The 17488-nt window shown below is 61.2% G+C and overlaps 1 protein-coding gene across 2 annotated transcripts in view; it reads left to right on the top strand.

Annotated features, from left to right (window-relative positions):
- Nucleotides 1–11932, top strand: part of TESC (tescalcin) — a 50329-nt gene extending 38397 nt beyond the window's left edge. For both annotated transcript variants that reach the window (XM_042961884.1, XM_042961883.1), the window contains 5 exons: nt 3957–4096; nt 5707–5768; nt 5871–5978; nt 9704–9751; nt 11661–11932. In XM_042961884.1, coding sequence (XP_042817818.1) covers nt 3957–4096; nt 5707–5768; nt 5871–5978; nt 9704–9751; nt 11661–11738 — 436 coding nt within the window. In that variant the 3' untranslated portion in view covers nt 11739–11932. The remainder of the gene's footprint in view (nt 1–3956; nt 4097–5706; nt 5769–5870; nt 5979–9703; nt 9752–11660) is intronic.
- Nucleotides 11933–17488: the final 5556 nt, after the last annotated feature.

Raw genomic sequence — 17488 nt, 5'->3', positions numbered from 1 at the left:
GCTATGACTGCGTGACAAATTATCCCAGTACTTAGCGGTTTAAAGCAAATAACACCTCACTGTTTCTGTACATGAGGGACCCACGGGCAAACTATCTGAGTTCTCGGGTTCAAAGGCACCGGGGCTCCAGCAATCTGAAGGCTCGACGGGGGGCGGCTCTGTTTCCAAGCTCACACACGTGGCTGCCGGCAGGCCCCACTTCGGGGACCTCCCATCAGTTTTTCTGTGTCCTCTTCATGAGAAGTGAGTCACCAGGGCCTCCCACACAAGGAGAGGGGACCACACGGGGCTGAGTGCCAGGAGGTGGGGATCGTTGAGGGTGATTTCAGAGGCTACCTCAGTTTCCTTACCTGTAAAACGGGTGTAACGATAGCATCTGCCTCGCAGGATTGCTGAGGGTACACTGATCTGATGTGTACCAGGTTGGCTATCATTCTGCTCATTGCCCTGACTTACAGGGAAACTGAGGCACGGGAGGCGGTGCACCTGGGCCAGTGTCCCAGAGCTGAGGCTCCAAGCAGAGCTCGTGTCCTCAACCGTCCAGCGTTGTCGGAGTTGCGAGACTCGCGTGACTGGATGGGGGCTCGCTCTGTCTGAGGCTCTAGCAAGATTCGGGTCGGGTACGCCCTCTCCAGGCTGCCAGGGCCTGTGGGCAAACACCGAGGACCATGTGCCTGACAGCCAGTGTCTGCAGAGATGGCCGAGAAACCGGGAGAACTGGCAGAAAGGGAGGAAGGGAACAGCCATGCTGTGGCCAGAAGATGGGCAGTGACTTCCGGACAGGTTTCAGGTTTGTGGGGTAGGGGTAGGAGTCCTCAGCTGCCCTGGAAGATGCAGGGCAAGGCCTGAGACAGTGACCAAGAGTTAATGAGGCAAAGCAGAGAGAGGAGGTGTTCTGGGAGGACAGAACTGCATGTACAAAGGCCCTGCGGCACAAGAAAGTACAGCGAGTGTGTGTGGCAGAAAGGAGGTCTGGCCGGAGCACAGGCCACGCAAGAGGAGAGGGGTGCGGAGGGCAGAGCTGCATCGTGCGGCCTCTTGACCAGTAAGAGGGGTCTCGACCTCAACCTGAGAGCGGGGCGGGGGCGGGGGGGGGGGGCGCTGATGGGTTTAAGGTGGGGTGTGGAGCACACACTCTGGCCGCCAGTGCGTTGTAGGGGCCCGGGGCCCGGGAGGGGGCGTCCTGCGGTCCCCCAGGCTGGAGGCAGGGCTGCTGAGGGGAGCCGGAGAGCCGTGGGCAGCTTTGCGCCACCGGGGAGGGGATGCCGGAGGACGGAGTGAGAGTCTGGTCCGGGGTTGGAGGTGACGAGCGGCGCTGAAGGAACCTTCACGGTGGATTGTCCCGTCGCCGGGGGGAAGGCGCACGGTCCGTGGTGGAGGTGGGGCTGGAATTCAGAGCCCCCACCTCCTTGTAACCCTGGTTCTGCGTGAAGGGTCTCGGAGGGAGGCCTCGGTGGGCAGTGAGGCTGACAGGTGGCGGGAGGGGGTGCCGGGGGAGTTGATATGGGTCGGGGGGTCTAGGGTTGAAAGGTGTCACAGGAAGATGGCAGAGGGTGACCGGAGCCTAGTGGTGCCTGGCGCGACAAGCGGGGGTGAGGATGTGTGCGTGTTGTCCGCGTGCCTGCCGCGTGTGGGTCTGTAAGGGGACGCTCGTTTCCAAAAGGCTCCGTGTGGACCTGGCCACCTGGGTAGCTGGCCGGGCACCAGGGACCCAGCCTTCCGTGGGGTGGAGCTGGAGGGGCCAGTGTCTCCCGTAGCACGAGGCCCACTCGGGTGGGGAGAGGGTGGTGGCCCCGGAGGGACCAGCAAAGCCGGCTCCCCGGGGCCTGCGGGAGCCAGCCTGGGCCGGGAGCCCGCAGGCTGGTCCTTCATTCCTCCCCACTGGCCTAGCAGGGAGCGTATTCGGACGAGAGAGAGAGAGAGAGGGCACTCCTGGCGTGGGCGAGAACGTTTGGGGGCCTTAAATCTGACCCGGGGTCGCAGCTTGGCTTTCGTCCGTCACCCGTGGGAACTGGGAGCGGCCTCAGGAGCTGGTTTTTCAGCTCTCGGGTGGCATTCCGGTGTCGGCTGAGGGGACGGGGCGTGGGAGCGGGGCGGAGCTGAGGCCTCTGTCTGGCTCGGGGACTGGACTTCGGGGCGGTCAGTGAGAGGCAGGAGGGACAAGGCCCCCCCTTCCTCGGAGGGTCCGGAGTTAGGACAGCTGGCGGAGGGCTGGTGCAGACGCGGTGCTGCCACAGGAGGAAGGAAGTGATGTCGGGCGGTCGGGGGATGTTGAGTGTCCAGAAGATAGACATCCGGACAAGCCTGTGGGGGCCGGAGTGCGGCAGGAAGGGTCGTCCAGGGCTGGGGTGGCTGGTGAGACCAATACCTGCCTTCCGGGCCTGGGATAGCAGGTGGGGGAGCTGGGGTTACCCTGAGAACCGAGGCCTCTGGACAGCTTCGGGCAGGGGAGCAGTGGGGTCTGATCTGCGTTTTGCAAAAGCCCATGTGGCTGCTCCTGGAGCACAGCGGGGGAGGGTCCTGCTGGGAATGGCGGAGCTGGGTGGCCATGGCAGGTAGGCGAGTGGGCAGGCAGCCCGGAAGTCTCTGAAGAGGGGACGACTGAGGAAGGGCTCCCCCAGCGAGTCCCCAGAACAGCCCGGACGCTGCAGCTGAGAGCCTGTACATCCCGTAGTTCTTCACTCCTCGTCCTAGAAGTTCCGAGGGGCGTGGTGAAGAAGGACTTTGGAGCCGGGGTGGGGGGGGGGGGCCAGAGACAGAATTTTCTTCCCACGAAATACCACGGTCAGCCTTGCCTCCCGAGACCCTTCAGGAACAGGACTGTGGACGGAGAAGCCGGTCTGGAGGGCGGCGTGAGCAGGGTCCTTCCCCACCTCGAAGGGTTCCATCTTACGGGATCCTCGGGAAGTTAAGGATTGAAAAATAGTGTCTGAGCTGGGCATCTTTGCAGAAGAGAAGGGACACTGCCCATCTGCTGAGCGCCTGCTGTATGCCTGGCACCGGGCCGGCCACGAGGCTGACCCAGCTTGAGCCTCACCTGGAACACGAACCCTTCTTGCCCCTTCTGAAAAGCAGGTCAGCAGCGACCACCTGGAGCCCGCCTTGACTTGCTAAAAAAAAACCCTGAAATTAAGAGTAGACTTTTCACTTTGGTAGTAAAGCGATTACTCCGCCAAGCTGACTACCGTGCTAGAGTTTGAGGCAGCTGATAGACAGCAGGAGTCGGCAAACTTTTTCTGCAAAAGGCCACAGAGTAAATATTTTAGGCTTCGTGGGCCACGCGGTGTCTGTCAGGGCTGCTCAGCTCTGCCTTGGTAGCAGGAAAGCAGCCACAGACAGCAAATGAATGGGCGTGGCTGTGTGCCAATAAAACTTTATTTACAGACGTTGACTTGCAAATGTTATGTGATTTTTACCAAAGTTTGTCATGAAGTGCTGCTACCGTCTCGGGTTTTTTTCTCCCCGAAAACCTATTTGCAACCATTCGAAAACATAAAAGCCCTTCTCGGTTCACGGACCGTGCAAAAATCGGCCGCAGGCAGGGTTTGGCCCGAGGGCCGCGGTTGCCCGCCCTGGATCTGAAGGAAAGGGTCAGTTTGGTGAGTTACTGAAGTGCTTGGTGCCTTGGTTTCCCCACCCTTGAGGGCCCCGCCCTGCGCACTGTAGCACCCAGGCAGCCCTCCACCCCGGCCTTCACCAACAGCAGTGCAACTGTGTCTCCCCCTGCCCCCCTCATGCTGAGCTCGGGGAGGGCAGCACCTCCTCCCCCCCCAACCCCCCCCCCACCGCTGCCCCGCACCCCATAAGCAGGTTGCTGGGAAACAGAACCCAAGGCTAGGACGGCCCCCGTGGGCGAGGCATGTGCCCAGAAGGGCCGAGTTCTCTGAAGCATCGGTGCTCAAAGGGTAAGATCCGGCGTTTAATCCGTTGCTGACTTCCCGTCTGTGCTCCCACAGGAACCTGCGCAAGGGATCCAGTGGCCTGGCCGACGAGATCAACTTTGAGGACTTCCTGACCATCATGTCCTACTTCCGGCCCATCGACACCACCATGGACGAGGAGCAGGTGCAGCTGTGCCGGAAAGAGAAGCTGAGATGTGCGTGAGCATGGGGGTCGCGCCCCTGCGGCAGGCGGTGGGCGAGCACGGGGGGTGGGGTGGGTGGGGGGACGCCGGTCCCAGGTTACGGCACCCAGGAAGGCCCCCACTGGTGTTTCTCCTCCCAGGCCGCGCCGTGGTGGCCTCCTCGTGGACACCCCCCAGCAGCTGGTGTTTTGGGGGAATGGCGGGGGGTGGAGTGGGTGACGGGAACAGAGCCAGGACCTGGGCTCCAGTCGGGCCCCTTCCACTAGGCAGACGTGTGGCCTTGAACCAGGACACGTGCTGATGGTGAACACAGCCCGTTGTGAGGCTCAGTGAGGTCACATAGGCAGAGACCCTGGCTTCCCTCGTCCTCGAGGCGCCTCAAATGCCAAGTTCATGGGACGAGCCTCTGGCTGGTATGTCCTGGAGGAACCCCCCGGGCCTCCGGGCTCTGGAGCGGGGTTGGCTGTGATCCGGGCTGGCCAAGCAGCACAGGGTCCCAGGGTCCCATGCGTCACATGTCCGTCCCCCGTGTGGACTTTCCCACGACTCCTGACATCCCGCCCCCACCCCACCCGAGGCTCAGCCTCATCGGCAGGAACATGTAAACACGGGGACTGGGCTGTATTTAGCTCTGGAATGCAGACGGGAGGGCTGCCGGGAACTTTCCCGGGCTGGGTGGCCCGAGGCCTTCCGACGGCATCGTGGACCGGGGGCAGCCTGGTGGCGGCCCAGCTGCCCACCTGCTCCAAGGGCCAGGTCAGAGGTCGTGGGGGCTCCTGGTTTCCCTTCCCTTCATGGGGTAGCCGTGGGCAAACACGTTAACTTGTCTGAGCTTCGACGGTGCAGTCTGTGAAACGGGCTCAGGGCAGCCTTGCCTCACGGGGTCACGTGTGGATGAGAAATGACGTTTGCCACACGCTGCGTGGCTCAGGGCGTCTGATCCCTGCGGGGTTAAGGCCGGGGACTTTGTGAGTTTGAGGGTGAGCCGCTGGGGCAGGGCTTGCCCCCCTTTGGCTCCTGGCCTCTTTGGATGCTGCGTGATGCCAGTAAAGGAACAAAGGACTGTCACCAAGTGGGATAACCAGAGGAGAGGAGGTGCTGGTGTCCTTCGGGCCCACCAGGGACCGGCTCAGACCAGCCAGGGGTCGGAACATGGGCAGCGGGGTCCACGACCTGCCGATGGTAGCTGCCTTCTTGGGTCTTCGAGGAAATGACATTTGGGGATCATGTTGATTTGTCTTCACTTCGACGAGAGTGTCGCATCTGCGCTGACAGTGTGCCGGGACCGCTGGTCCTAACCCCCCAGCTCGGTGGCTCACTGAGCCCTCGGGACGCCTCGAAGTGGACACTGTTGTTGTTGTTGCTCTCGTTTTACAGGTGGGCGAGCCGAGGCTCAGAAGTTAGGTCACTTGCCCAAGGTCAGCCGCCAGGAAGTAGGCGGTCTGGACCCATGGCCTTTGCCCTTGACCCCTACGGTTGCCGTTTAGGGTTCATTATGGGTGTCTTTTGCTCATTTGGAGGTAGCTTTCTGAGCAGGAAGGTTGGGGGAGCAGGAGGACCCGGGGCTCCCCTCCTGGCTCGTCTGACCAAGCCCTTCTCTCTCCCCCCGCCGCCGCCCCCAGTTCTGTTCCACATGTATGACTCGGACAGCGACGGCCGCATCACCCTGGAGGAATATCGAAATGTAAAGTATGCTCCTCTGCCCACGGGCCAGGGCTCCTGGCACCTCCCCGCCCCGTGGCCTGGACGGAGGCCCAAGGTCACCCTGTGTCTACTCGCCCGGCAGGTGGTAGAGGAGCTGCTGTCGGGAAACCCGCACATCGAGAAGGAGTCGGCCCGCTCCATCGCCGACGGGGCCATGATGGAGGCGGCCAGCGTGTGCGTGGGGCAGATGGTGAGCCAGGCCCCCGAGGGGGGCGGGGAGGGGGAGCCGGGTCCCCAGGATCTCCGGTCCCCTCCCCTGCCCCTTGGCTAACTCCCACACCTTGCCCTGCTTGTGGTCCGTGTTTCTGGAAGGCCTGGTGGTGCCTGTCCGACTCGCTGCTCTTACCCCACTGCTTTCCCGCCCCGGGGAGACCCCTGGAGTGGAGGCCCCGCCGGGAAGCCCCCGCAGTTTGTAGCCTCCCACCCCCCCGAGCCCTGCTGTCAGCGTGCCACACGCAGTTGACGACGAGTGGCTGGGAGGGCGTTTCTGGTCTGGAGAAGGGGTCAGCAGGGCCACCTAGTCTGGGGACCCGTGTGGAGCCGGGAGTGGGGGGCACATGTAAACGGGACAGAGGAGGGGGGTGTTGACCTCGGGGCTGGCGACTGTGGAGGGGGAGCCCCCGGCCGGCCCCAGAAGTGATGCGGGGGCCAGAGGCAGGTAGCCGTGGAGGGGGACGTGTGGCTGCCGAGGGCCTGGGGCAGGGCTGAGAGGGGAGGAGGACAGGCAGGCGGGAGCATTGGAGCCTCCACACACGTGCTCGTCGGGGCTGCGCTGGTAGGAAACGGCTGGGTCATTTCTCAGAGTGCCACGCGGGACAGCCGTCCGTGGTGGGGACTGTCCTGTGTGTCGTAGGGTGTTTAGCCCCGCCCCTGGCCTTCACCCACTAGACGTCAGTCACCCCCTCCTAGTCGTGACAACCAAGGGTGTCCCCAGACGTGGCCAGATGTCCCTGGCAGGAGGCCGGGATGGTCCCCAGTGAAGAGCCATTAACTGGAGGGGCCCAGAAACAGACGGTGAGCCGAGCGGTTGCCGCACTGGGCCCGGCGAGCGGTGGCTGTCGGGCGTGTGGGGCACCCGCAGGTAGGCTCCTCTCCCTGAGTGTGACCGCACGGCCTGTGCAGACGTGCGTTGTTTCATAGGTTTTTAGTCCCATTTTACTGGTGGGGAAACTGAGGCCCGAGGACATAAGGAACTTTCTGGAATTGGGGGCAGTGATCTTTACTGTGCCCGCTGGACACACTCTCGTAGGACCGGGTCTAGCCTGGCTAGCCCGGCACAGTGGCTTTGAGCCCCGGGGGACCTTGAGGACAGGACGGGCACCCGACCATCTCGATGACTGCGTTCCCTGAGGGTTTCGGTGGGTCCCACCAAACCGTCAACCTCCTCACACCTTGTGCTTAAAGCGGCTGTGGCTCTAGATGCCTTTATGGCGTTGGGTTCAGCACGGCCCGAGTGGAGGGGTGTGTTCCTGCCGGGACCTGCTGTCTGTGCCCCCGGCCTGCCATCGAGGGTCCTGGCACGCCCGGGGCCTGCTCCCAGAGGCAGGGGCTGTGGTCATTTTATTGGCCTGCATTTTATCGGTCTGCTTCTGGGGCCCAGGGGGAGGCGTCTGGCTTTGGTGAAACCACCCCCCCACTCAGCAGATTAACTGCGGCAGAAAGGGCTGGCGACCTCCGTGGAGAGCGCAGGGATCCCCCTGCCGTGCCGCGGAGCCAAATTCCCATTTGACTTAATTACACTCTCCTCCTCCAAATTGCTCCCCGTCTCGCTCCGGTGGCAACCGGTGACAGTTTCCTTAATTTGCTGCAGTGAAACTGTTGGCAGCTGGCAGCTGCTCATCTGCATAAAAGGCACATGACCTCAGAAGCGGGGGTATCTGAGAGCCCGTGGCCGCCTCCCGGGTGTGTGTCCCGAGCCTCTCTCTCTCTACTTACGGGTCCCCCGTGTGCTCTGAAAATGTTTTCTCGTGTCAACGTCAGCCGGATAAACGTGAGCTATGCACACGCACGCACAGGGTGAGGGCCGGCCGCGCGGTTCAGTACCATCCGGCCTCCGAGGACGCCGAGCGTTCCAGCCTGTGCAGCCCACCGAAGCCAGCCGATCCATCGCCCCGCGTTAATGGACTTCCAGAGCCGTTTATTGATCGGGGCAGTGCTTTCTTCCCAGAGTGCTTTCTCTGGACGGTCTTGTGGCTTGAGGGTGGGGCTGCTTGGCTGGGGTCTCAGCTTGGGTTCCCCCCCTCCCCCCAGGATACAGAGCCTGGTCTATAATTAGCTCCCCTCGGCTGCCCCAGGGGACCCGGGGGTTGCCTTCAGAGAGGGGGCACCCACCTCTCCCTGTGCCCCTGGGCGGGAGGAGCAGGGAGCCCCAGGGACCCGCCCGGGGATTGGAGAACTGGTCACATTTACAAAATTAAGACGCATATATAGATTTGTTTTCTGTGTTAAAAACAAGTGTAAAGAAACCCCAGAGGGTGAAGAATCCTATCAGACACTTGGGAGTCAGCGGTGCTACTCCCAGATGGGCAGGCAGGTGGCCTTGCCTCTGTGCACCTCAGTGGCCTTATCTGTAAAATGGGACTGAGAACAGAACCCGAATAGCAGACACTGAGCGCCCGCTACTAAATACACATCAGAACAACTCTAGGGGCGCCTGGGTGGCTGAGTCGGTTAAGCATCCAACTTCGGCTCAGGTCATGATCTCGCGGTTTGTGAGTTCCAGCCCCGCATCGGGCTCTGTGCTGACAGCTCAGAGCCTGGAACCTGTGTCTGATTCTGTGTCTCCCTCTCTCTCTGCCTCCCTCCTCCCCCGCCTGCCACCACTCACGCGCGCGCTCGCGCTCTCTCTCTCTCTCTCTCAACAAATAGAACATTAAAAAGGTTAAAAAAAAATTGCAGGGAGGTATAGGAAGAGAGGTGAATTCTCTGTGCCCTTCTCCCCCTCAACCACTCCTCCCTAGAGGGAAGCATCCTTGCCGGAGTTTATTTTCCAACACACACCGACGTACACGTGTGTCTTTTATTTTTGACGTGCACACAATGGAACTGACCGGACTCCTTTGCCTCTGCTGACCCCACACGTCCCCAGGGCAGATGGCGACAGTCTGGTTAGCGATACAGGAAGAAGCACGGATCTGCAGACCTCTTTCTGCGTGTTTGTTTTTTTCCACTATGCATCTTGGAGCCTTTTCCATATCTGCATGGAGGGATCGACCCCTTCTTAATGGATGCTTGGTAATCAATAGCATGGAGGACCACGATTTATTTAGCCAGTCTTCTGTTGATGGACACGGGACGGCAGCCGGGCTTTCGGTCAGAGTGCTGCAGGCAGGGGTGAGGTCTGGGGAGCCTTAGCTGTGCCAGAGCCCGAGATAGTCGTACGAGGGGCAGGAGCCCCACCTCTGGTCTCATGAGGTCACGTGTGCCCAGAGCAGGAAGGACACAGGTGGAGACTGGCACTGGCCATGACTAGGTGGGTGAGAGGCCCGGCGGGCAGGCATTATCACGGTGACTCACTGGGCGAGAGGGGTGGGCCGCACGGGCCGGCCCTTGACCCCCCTTGCCCCAGTGGTCTGGGAGCTCAGAGGGTCAGTGCGGGCATGGTGACGCAGGACCGGGAAATGGCAGCAGGGTGGCTGGGGGGAAGGGGAGCACGTGCCTCTGTGCCCACCGCCTTCCTTTCCACCCTCACCCACCAGGTTCTCCCTGGGGGCCTCGGATGGGGCCCCGGTCAGCCCGCACCCTCCCTTCCAGTCCGAGATGGAATTCAGAGGGACTGGCTTCCGACTGGAAGCAGCAGGTCCGGAGGGACCCCCGCTTCTCGTGACTGAATGGGCCCGACCATCTGCGTCCCGGGGGTGGGGGATGGGGGTCTCCCGGGGGAGGCCGCTCACTCTGCGTGTGCTCTGTCCCCAGGAGCCTGACCAGGTGTACGAGGGGATCACCTTCGACGACTTCCTGAAGGTGGGTGTCTAGGAGCAGAGGTGGGAGCTGAGGGGGGTTCCTGCCCGCTGGGCAGGAGGAGACTGGCACCTCTGTGGAGAGGGGGCACGCACGCTGTACTTATTTTTATCGGGAGGGCAATAGTCACACGTGGTCAGAGCACCTGGAGCCGTCCAAAAGGGCCGCAACGATACCGTTTCTCCCCCACAAGTCCCCGGTCCCCGTGTCAGAAGCGTCACTGCCGACAGTCGGAACCGGGTTCTGGAATGTTCTATGCCTGCGAGTCACATAGTGGAGTCAGCGGAGTGGGGTTTAGCCCCTCGCTTCTCCCGTGCCTTGGACCTAGCTGCCCATTCTCCCAGCCCCCACGGGTGGACACCAGGCCCCTGCCGTCACAAACGTGCTCCGAGGTTGGGAACCGGGACCCCCTCACTGCTCGGACTGGCAGGTGCCCGGCGGAGGGAGATGAACCCGCCTGCCCTGTGCCCGGTGCCGAGTGCCCCGACAGCAGGCCACCAGGCTCATTCTGGGGTTAGGACAGGAAGTCAGGGGAACACGACCCAGAGGTCCCAGTCCAGCCTGCCGCGCCAGCCTCTGACCCGCCCGAGGGCGCTGATGGGCCCGGGCCTGGAGCCGGGCCGGGACTTGGGCGGTCACGGCCCCATGGAGCCCGGGGGCAGGTCGATGGGCACTCCGCCCGGGCTGTGCTCCTAACCTGGCCAGTCAGCTGCCAGCTCTGCAGGAAGGGGGTTGGGCAGCCTCTTCCACCTTGCACCCACCGGGGCCAGGCAGGGCGAAGAGCCTGTGAGACCCAGCTTCTTCCCTGGAAGGCTCCCCCTGCCCTCACCCGAGGCCTCCGGTGTTCCCCAAGCCTGTCCCCACCCCGTGGGGGCCCTTCCTGACCGGCTGGCCCCTCCCCTCCCCTCCCCTGGGCCTTGCCGGTGACCCTGTTCCCACCTGGCATTTAGCAGAAAGCACCCCGGGTGCCCCACGACCTTCCCCAGGAACCGGGTCTGTTTTCTCTGCCCCCTCCCGGCACCACACCAAGAACAGGTGCAGGATCCCAGAAAGCAGCTTGGGTGCCGGCAGGACTCTGACTGCAGCCTGGTGGCAGGCCCTGGAGATGCTGCAGGCGACAGCTTGAGTGTTAGAAGTTCTCACAAGCGGGGAGGCCGAGCCAGGTCTGGCCGTTTCTCCGTCTGCGGCCCTCTCGGGCCTCCCCGCCGCGCCGAGTGGCCAAAGAGCTGGCAAGCGCAGTCCTGGGAGTGGGGGGGCTCGTAGCGTGGCAGTTGGGGTCAGATGTCCCCCGGGGCCGTGGCCAGGGTGGACTGTCACGGCAGAACCCGTGCCAGGTACGTGCCTGTGGACATCTGTGCCCTTTCCCGGGCGTGAGCTTGTCTACGTAGAACAGAGGTGGCTTATCCCAGGGAGGCTGTAAACACCAAACGGTCGTGACCTTTTAATTAGCGAGGATGGCTTAATGAAACGGTGCGACTAACGCACAGCGCCTAATAGTTTACAGAATGTTTCCACGGATGATCCCCTCTGAGCCCCCGTCATCGCGTGACTTAACGTGGGCAGTGCAGGTGGTGGTCCCGGCATGGTGCTGATGAAGAGGTTTACTGGGGTTAAGGAACGTGCATGAAAATCGCAGAGCCTGAAGTGTGGTGGGTGGGACGGGAATGACTTGGAGCGAAGAGCTTGGGTTCAGCACTTGATAACAACTTGCTGTGACGGCGTCGGAAAGGATCCACACGTCAGAGCCAAATTAACCCGCAGAAAGGCAGGTGGAAGTTTCTTTTCCTCGCTCGGCTCACAGCCTTGAAACCGGCCCTCTGGTTGTCACCTGTCCTGGTGGAGGGGCGGGCGGGGACGCGGGCCCGGTGGCGGCGGGGACGCGTGCTCAGTGCTGCTGCTCTGTCCGTTGCAGATCTGGCAGGGAATAGACATCGAGACCAAGATGCACGTCCGCTTCCTCAATATGGAAACCATCGCCCTTTGCCACTGACCTGCAGGCATCCCCGCCCCCCCGGAAGCCGTACCGGGGTCCGCAGCCGCCCTCGGGGCCCGAGGCCACCCGTGTCCTGCTGCAGCTCTTGTAAATAGCCCCCCTCTGCCGTCCTGTTTTCCCGGGGGGGTGGTATGTGGGACTACTCTGTTTTTATCTCTAATAAAAAAGAAGACGGTTGGTTTGTTAATGAACATGGCTCCTGTCTGTTCCCCACGTCCACTCGGTGGCCTGGCCACCCGGTGGCACGAGGCTGAACAGGACAGCTGATTTTCAAAGGCTGGTTTGGAAAAGGGGAGTTTTTTTTTTCCCCCCAGACCTTCTCTGGTGTATTTTGGGTGCAGGGTTTGCTCCTTTGCATGAGTGCCGGGCGGTAATTAGTAAGACGAGGCAGCTCCTCGTGCCGTGGTGGCCGGGACGCAGGCGGTGTGGTTTCCTTGGTATTGTGACTGAGCATCTAGGCCAGAGGAGATAAGGGGGACCTGCGGTGATGTGCCCAAGCCCGCCGACGGTACCCGGGGCACTGGACTCCGGGCCTGGCTGCCGAGGTCGGGCTGGGTGCGTCCACACCCTCCCAGGCCGGCATGTGGCAGTCCCCGGTGGTGGTGGCAGCAGGGGAGGGGACTGTCCACGGTGAGTGGCTCCCACAGCTCCAAGGTCACCTTCTGACTCGGGTGAGCTGCGCTAGGGGCGGGGAGATGAAGGTTGTCCATCCGGTTGATGGCTATGGCCGGTGGGTCAGCAGAGGCCGGCACGGGCTGAACGCTCCCGGTTGGTGCTCGGTGGGGCCGGCACGGCCGTTGCTGTGATCGCTCATCGCTGGCGGCGTCCCGGGCCCCCTTGCGTGGCTCCTGCCGTCCACACTCACTGGGAGGTCCCCTTCCAGCCTTCCAAGAAAGTTCCGGGAACCGAGAACTGCCGTTATTGGCCTTCTCGCACTTCCGGAGCTTTGTTACTAAGCGTGTTTTAGCTGACACCTGTGCGTGGGGGTTCAGAATTGAAAAGGCGCAGGAAGGCACAGCACACGGCCCTTCTCCCGTGCCGGCGGGCCCCGGCTTGCCCTTCCCCGAGGCAGTCAGGTCAGCCTGTTTCTTTGACATCCTTCCGGGGCTGTTCCTGCAGACGCAAGCAGGTATATTGCCGAGGAGGAGCTGAATGTCGGTATTTAAGTGAAAAGTTGAAACAGAGCAGTGAGGCAGGGTGGAGGGGGACTGTGTGGACGGAGCACCGTGTGCAGGGCAGGAGTCCCGAGGCTGGCACACCGTGGCGGTGGCGGTTTGGGAAGCGCGCGCATCCTTCTGGTGACGCTTAGGACCTTGGAGGTGAGGCAGTAAGGGCATAACTGGGCCGCCTGGGGCCCCGGACCCGGGGCCTGAGGGATGCTGGCCTGCGGTGCGAGCCGAGCCGCGGCCTCCTCTCTCCCTCCCGGGCCCTGGTGGATGGCAGGGAGGCCACATGGCCCTGGCCGTGGGGAAGTAGACAGCGGTCTGAAGTCACTTCCAGAGCTCGGCTGTTTAGACTAGCGCTTACTCAACAAGTGTCTTGACATTTCCTGAGCGGTAGGTCTGCGGGGAAGGCAGAGGCCTGGCTTCCTGCCCTCAGGGTACCAGCCACCTGGTGGGACCCTGAACTGTGTTTCCTGGAGCAGGAGTGGGACGTGAGCTGCCTCATCTCACTGCTGCCCCTAGGGACCGTCTTGCTCACGTCCTTGGCTTTCCCGGCTGCCCTCGGAGACGGTCTCAAGTCCCTGGCATGGCCTGGTGTGCTGGAATCTGGCACTCTCCCGGAAGCATCTCGGACTGGTGACCCCCTGCAGCCTCGCAGAGGCGCGCACCCTCCCCTTCCCCGCCCCCCACGGTGCCTTTGAGCAGCGGGATGGCTGGCGTGGCCACCGTCGGCCTGGACTTTCTGGGGCTCCCCCAATTTGCTTCGATTTTGTGCTTCTCAACAAAGGCAGTTCGTTAATGTGAAGTGTTGTTAGAAACCGTTTCCCATCAGCCCCTGTGCCCTGAGTTTTAGTTTGGGAGAGGTGGCCACTGTGGGCACACATCAAACGTTTTCATCTCTTCGGACCACTGAGGGCCAGCCTAACGTCTTTGAAGCTTTGGGCCCCGGCTTACCTAAACAGCTAATTAAAAGGAGATTTATTCACGATGAGCCCAGTCCATGCTGCTCAAAAGAAAGCTAATTTGTTCCCAGTCACTGAGGGTGTCACGAAATTGGCAGGGTTAAGGCTTATTTCCACCAGAGCGCGGCCTGCGGAGTTTACCTGGGGCTCCCACCGGCTCCCAGGGTGCCCGTTCGGTCATTTGGGGAGTGATCAGGGTTTCCTAGCAGTGGGTGCAAACCTGCTTCTAGAAAGGGCAGGTTAATTCCCCACAGTCTAGCCGAGGACGCAGGCGGGGGCTCCCGTTCCCTCCTGTCACCCGCCGGACCGGCGAGGGTGCCCAGGAAGGGCTTTGTGGCTGCATCGGCCCTGAGCAAGTATGGCTACGTCCCCGGGTCCCTGGATCGGGCGCCTCGTCAGAAGCAAGTGGTGTGTTGGTTTGGAAATTGGTTCTAAAAGAGGCAAGTGGTCGAATCAACAGATATGCTTGTTCAACAGCCTGTCTTCTATCAAGAATTACACCAGTGACTAAAAGGAAATAAGCAGAAATCAGTGCTAAGGCAAATATTTGGAGGAAGTGAGGTCGTGCTTTGAAGGCCGCAGGCGGTGGGTGGAGACCCAGAAGGGTGAGGGCCCCCTTCTGTTCTTCACCCATCTGCCCGCAGTCGGGTTGACAGCCGGATCTAGTCCCGTGCTGCCGTGTCACCGAGGGGAGAAGTTACCAGAACTCAGCTTTTGGATTTTCAGAGGATCCAGCGATTTGACGCGAACGCAGGAGTCTGGTAGCTTCACAAAAGGGCTGCGTAATGGAAATCTAATAGGAGAAGCTCGGGGGAAACATCCGGCAGCCACGTTGACCGTGCATCACGGATCAGGGAATAGCCCAAGATCACAACCGCTTCCAAATTCGGCCAAGCACCACCTTGCTGGACTTGCGCAAAACAACTCCGTTACCTTCTTGTCCGAGGGACTGGAAAGTTCTTTCTGTGCTCTGCTCAGGGGAGGCAGGTCACACGTGCACCTGAGCCTGCCCCCACCTGCCTGCTGAGGCTGAACCGCAGCACCGGGATCGGCAGTGACTTCGTGGGCTGACAGAGTTAAAAATACAAGTTGCCTTGGCGAGGGTTTTTGCAAACACCTGCTTTGCAAGCTGTCCTCCCACACGGCGACCTTGGGAAGGCCTTGGAGAGGGAGGGGGGAGCCGGGGTTTCTGTCAGCTCTGCCTTTGTCTCTGGGCCTTTCCGGAATCAGGAGGCAAGTGCCAGCGGGGTGTTCGGCGGTGGATGAACTTGGCCCGTGGTGGCTGCCGAGCCTTCTAATCCAACCAAGTCAGCAAGGGACCAGGGTTCACGTTCAGCCCCGAGCAGCAGTCAGGGTGAGGGATATGTTGAGCAGCGGCGTCGGTCCCCTCGGTCTTCGAGGGACAGGGACCGTCCTGCCAGTGGGCATGGGAAGGGAAGATGTGACAGGCTCAGCTCTTGGGGCTGCTGGGAGCTGGGAGCGTTCCCGCCCTTCCTAGGGAAGAAGCGGGCCCTGGCGCTGAGCCGGTGTGCAAAGCCTGCGGCTGGAAACCCACGGCGAAGGTCGGAGGCCGAACGCCTGCCTGCCCTGCCCGGGGCCGCTGCAGCCCAGCGAGAGGGAACCTGCCGCCGCACATCGGAGGCGGCCCTGTCCGGACCGCCACCGGCAGGGCCTGCCGCAGCAGCCAGGTAACCGTCTGGCCTGGCTCGAGGGCGAGGCGGGCAGGTCTGCGTGGCTCACGGTGCCGCGGCCCGGCCGGCATCATAAGCTCCTGGCCGCCACAGCGGCTGCCCAAAGCAGAGGCCCCGAGTCGGGGGGCGAGACAGCACCTGTGTAGCCCGTGGTCACGGACCTGCCCGTAATGGCAAGCCACCAGGCGGTTCTAACGAGAAGGCTGTGCCCTCATGAGGGGAAGCCACTTCTCCTCCTCAGTGAGCAGAGTCTGTCTGCAGTAAGCTGGTGCTTGTCATTCAAACGCAGAGCGGCATGCCATCCCCTACGTGCCGGGCCTCTAGTTTAAAAACAAAATTTGTTGTTTATGCTCGAGTAGGGGAGGGGCAGAGAGAGGGAGGGAGACACAGGATCCGAAGCAGCTCCAGGCTCTGAGCCGTCAGCACGGAGCCCGACGCGGGGCTCGAACCCACAGACGGCAAGATCTTGACCCGAGCTGAAGTCGGACGCCCAACTGACTGAGCTGCCCAGGTGCCCCTGGGGGGCCTCTCTCTCTGAAGCGGGGAACCGGGATACGGGACTTCATCTAGGGAGCCATCAGACGTTCCTTTCACAACAGACCCAAATCCCCATCTTGGGGAAGTCATCAGCCAGGGTGAGCGTTGTGCCTCCTGGGGGTGGTGATGCCACCCCCGGGGTAGCTTTTAAACACAAACCACTGGCTGTGCAATGGCAGCACGAAGGCAGCTCGTGGCTTGGCTCAAAAGGCGCAGTCCAGTGGCCGAGATGTGATTCTCGGCAGTCCCCTTACACGACCTGACGAAAGCCAACCTGCCTAACGCTCGTGTCCGGTTTCACACCTCATCTTGTGGGTTTCTTGGATCCTGGCCTGGGAACCCCCGTGAGTGGTGGTCGCGCTCCCCTGTGGCCTGCGACACCAGGCTGCCCTGCTGGCGGAGCGCGCCGGGGGTCGGGGAGAGCAGGTGCCACGGTCGGCTGGCCGGGGGCCTTGCCAGGGCAAGCGGTCATTGGAGCAAGAAACAAATTTCAAAAATTTGATATCGGGACAGACAGTTGATAAAAGTAGAAAGCAAAAGGCAGGTGATGTTCTAGGACACAAGAGCCCTGGCGTGGGGCCCTCTGGCTCCCCAGGTGGTACAGGAGCTGCTTCTGTCTTCGGGGGGAGCCACAGGAGGGTAGAGTCTGAGGAGGAGAAGAGCTACGGAGGAAGGAAAGGAGATGATCCACCTGCGAACTCAGAACCTGCAAAGAAGCTTCCTCAGAAGAGCCAACAGGGATCCAGGTAAGGTGGGCGGAGCAGAAGGGGTGGGGGGATACGGGCCAAGGTGTTTTAAGTCACTGGGTAAATGTGAATTTATGGAGGAATTCGGTCCCTTCCCCACATTCCAGGATGTAAAAAGTTTGTAGCAGCAAACACAGGTTGCCGTGCCTGGGGATCAGAGTCTGGATCTGATAAACCCTCCTCCGCAAAAACAGGCACTTCTCCGTAAGGGGAGAGGTTATAAACAGGCTGGGGAGGTAAGAAAACCCCTGTGGTGGTGCCACTTTACGCTGGCCCAGCTTTTGGCCGCGAATGACAAGAGTTTAGAACTATTTTTAGTTTTGGTATATTTTTCTGGGTCTGATTTCTTTGCAACTCTTCAACTACCTTTCACGGCTGCAAAGCTAGGAAGGGTGACTGCGTCTGCAAAATGAGGTAAAAATCGGACTGGAAGGGCCTGCTTCTTAGAAGAAAAATGTCTTTTACCCAGTGGTCCAGTTACATTAAGGCTATGAAAGATGAAAACCTTGTAAAGCGAGGTCACTAGGGGGTCAGAGCAGCACATGACACGAGGAGTAAATAAAATCCTTCATCTGCTAACTGCAGACCGGCTTCATTTATGAAGTAATTTGGTTGAAAGGAAGCAGAAGGCCGTCCTGACGAAGCTCC

The sequence above is a fragment of the Panthera tigris genome, chromosome D3, assembly GCF_018350195.1.
Source record: "Panthera tigris isolate Pti1 chromosome D3, P.tigris_Pti1_mat1.1, whole genome shotgun sequence".
Lineage (NCBI taxonomy): Eukaryota > Metazoa > Chordata > Mammalia > Carnivora > Felidae > Panthera > Panthera tigris.
Note: the sequence above shows the minus strand (reverse complement) of the source record. Positions and strands in the feature narration are given on the sequence as shown.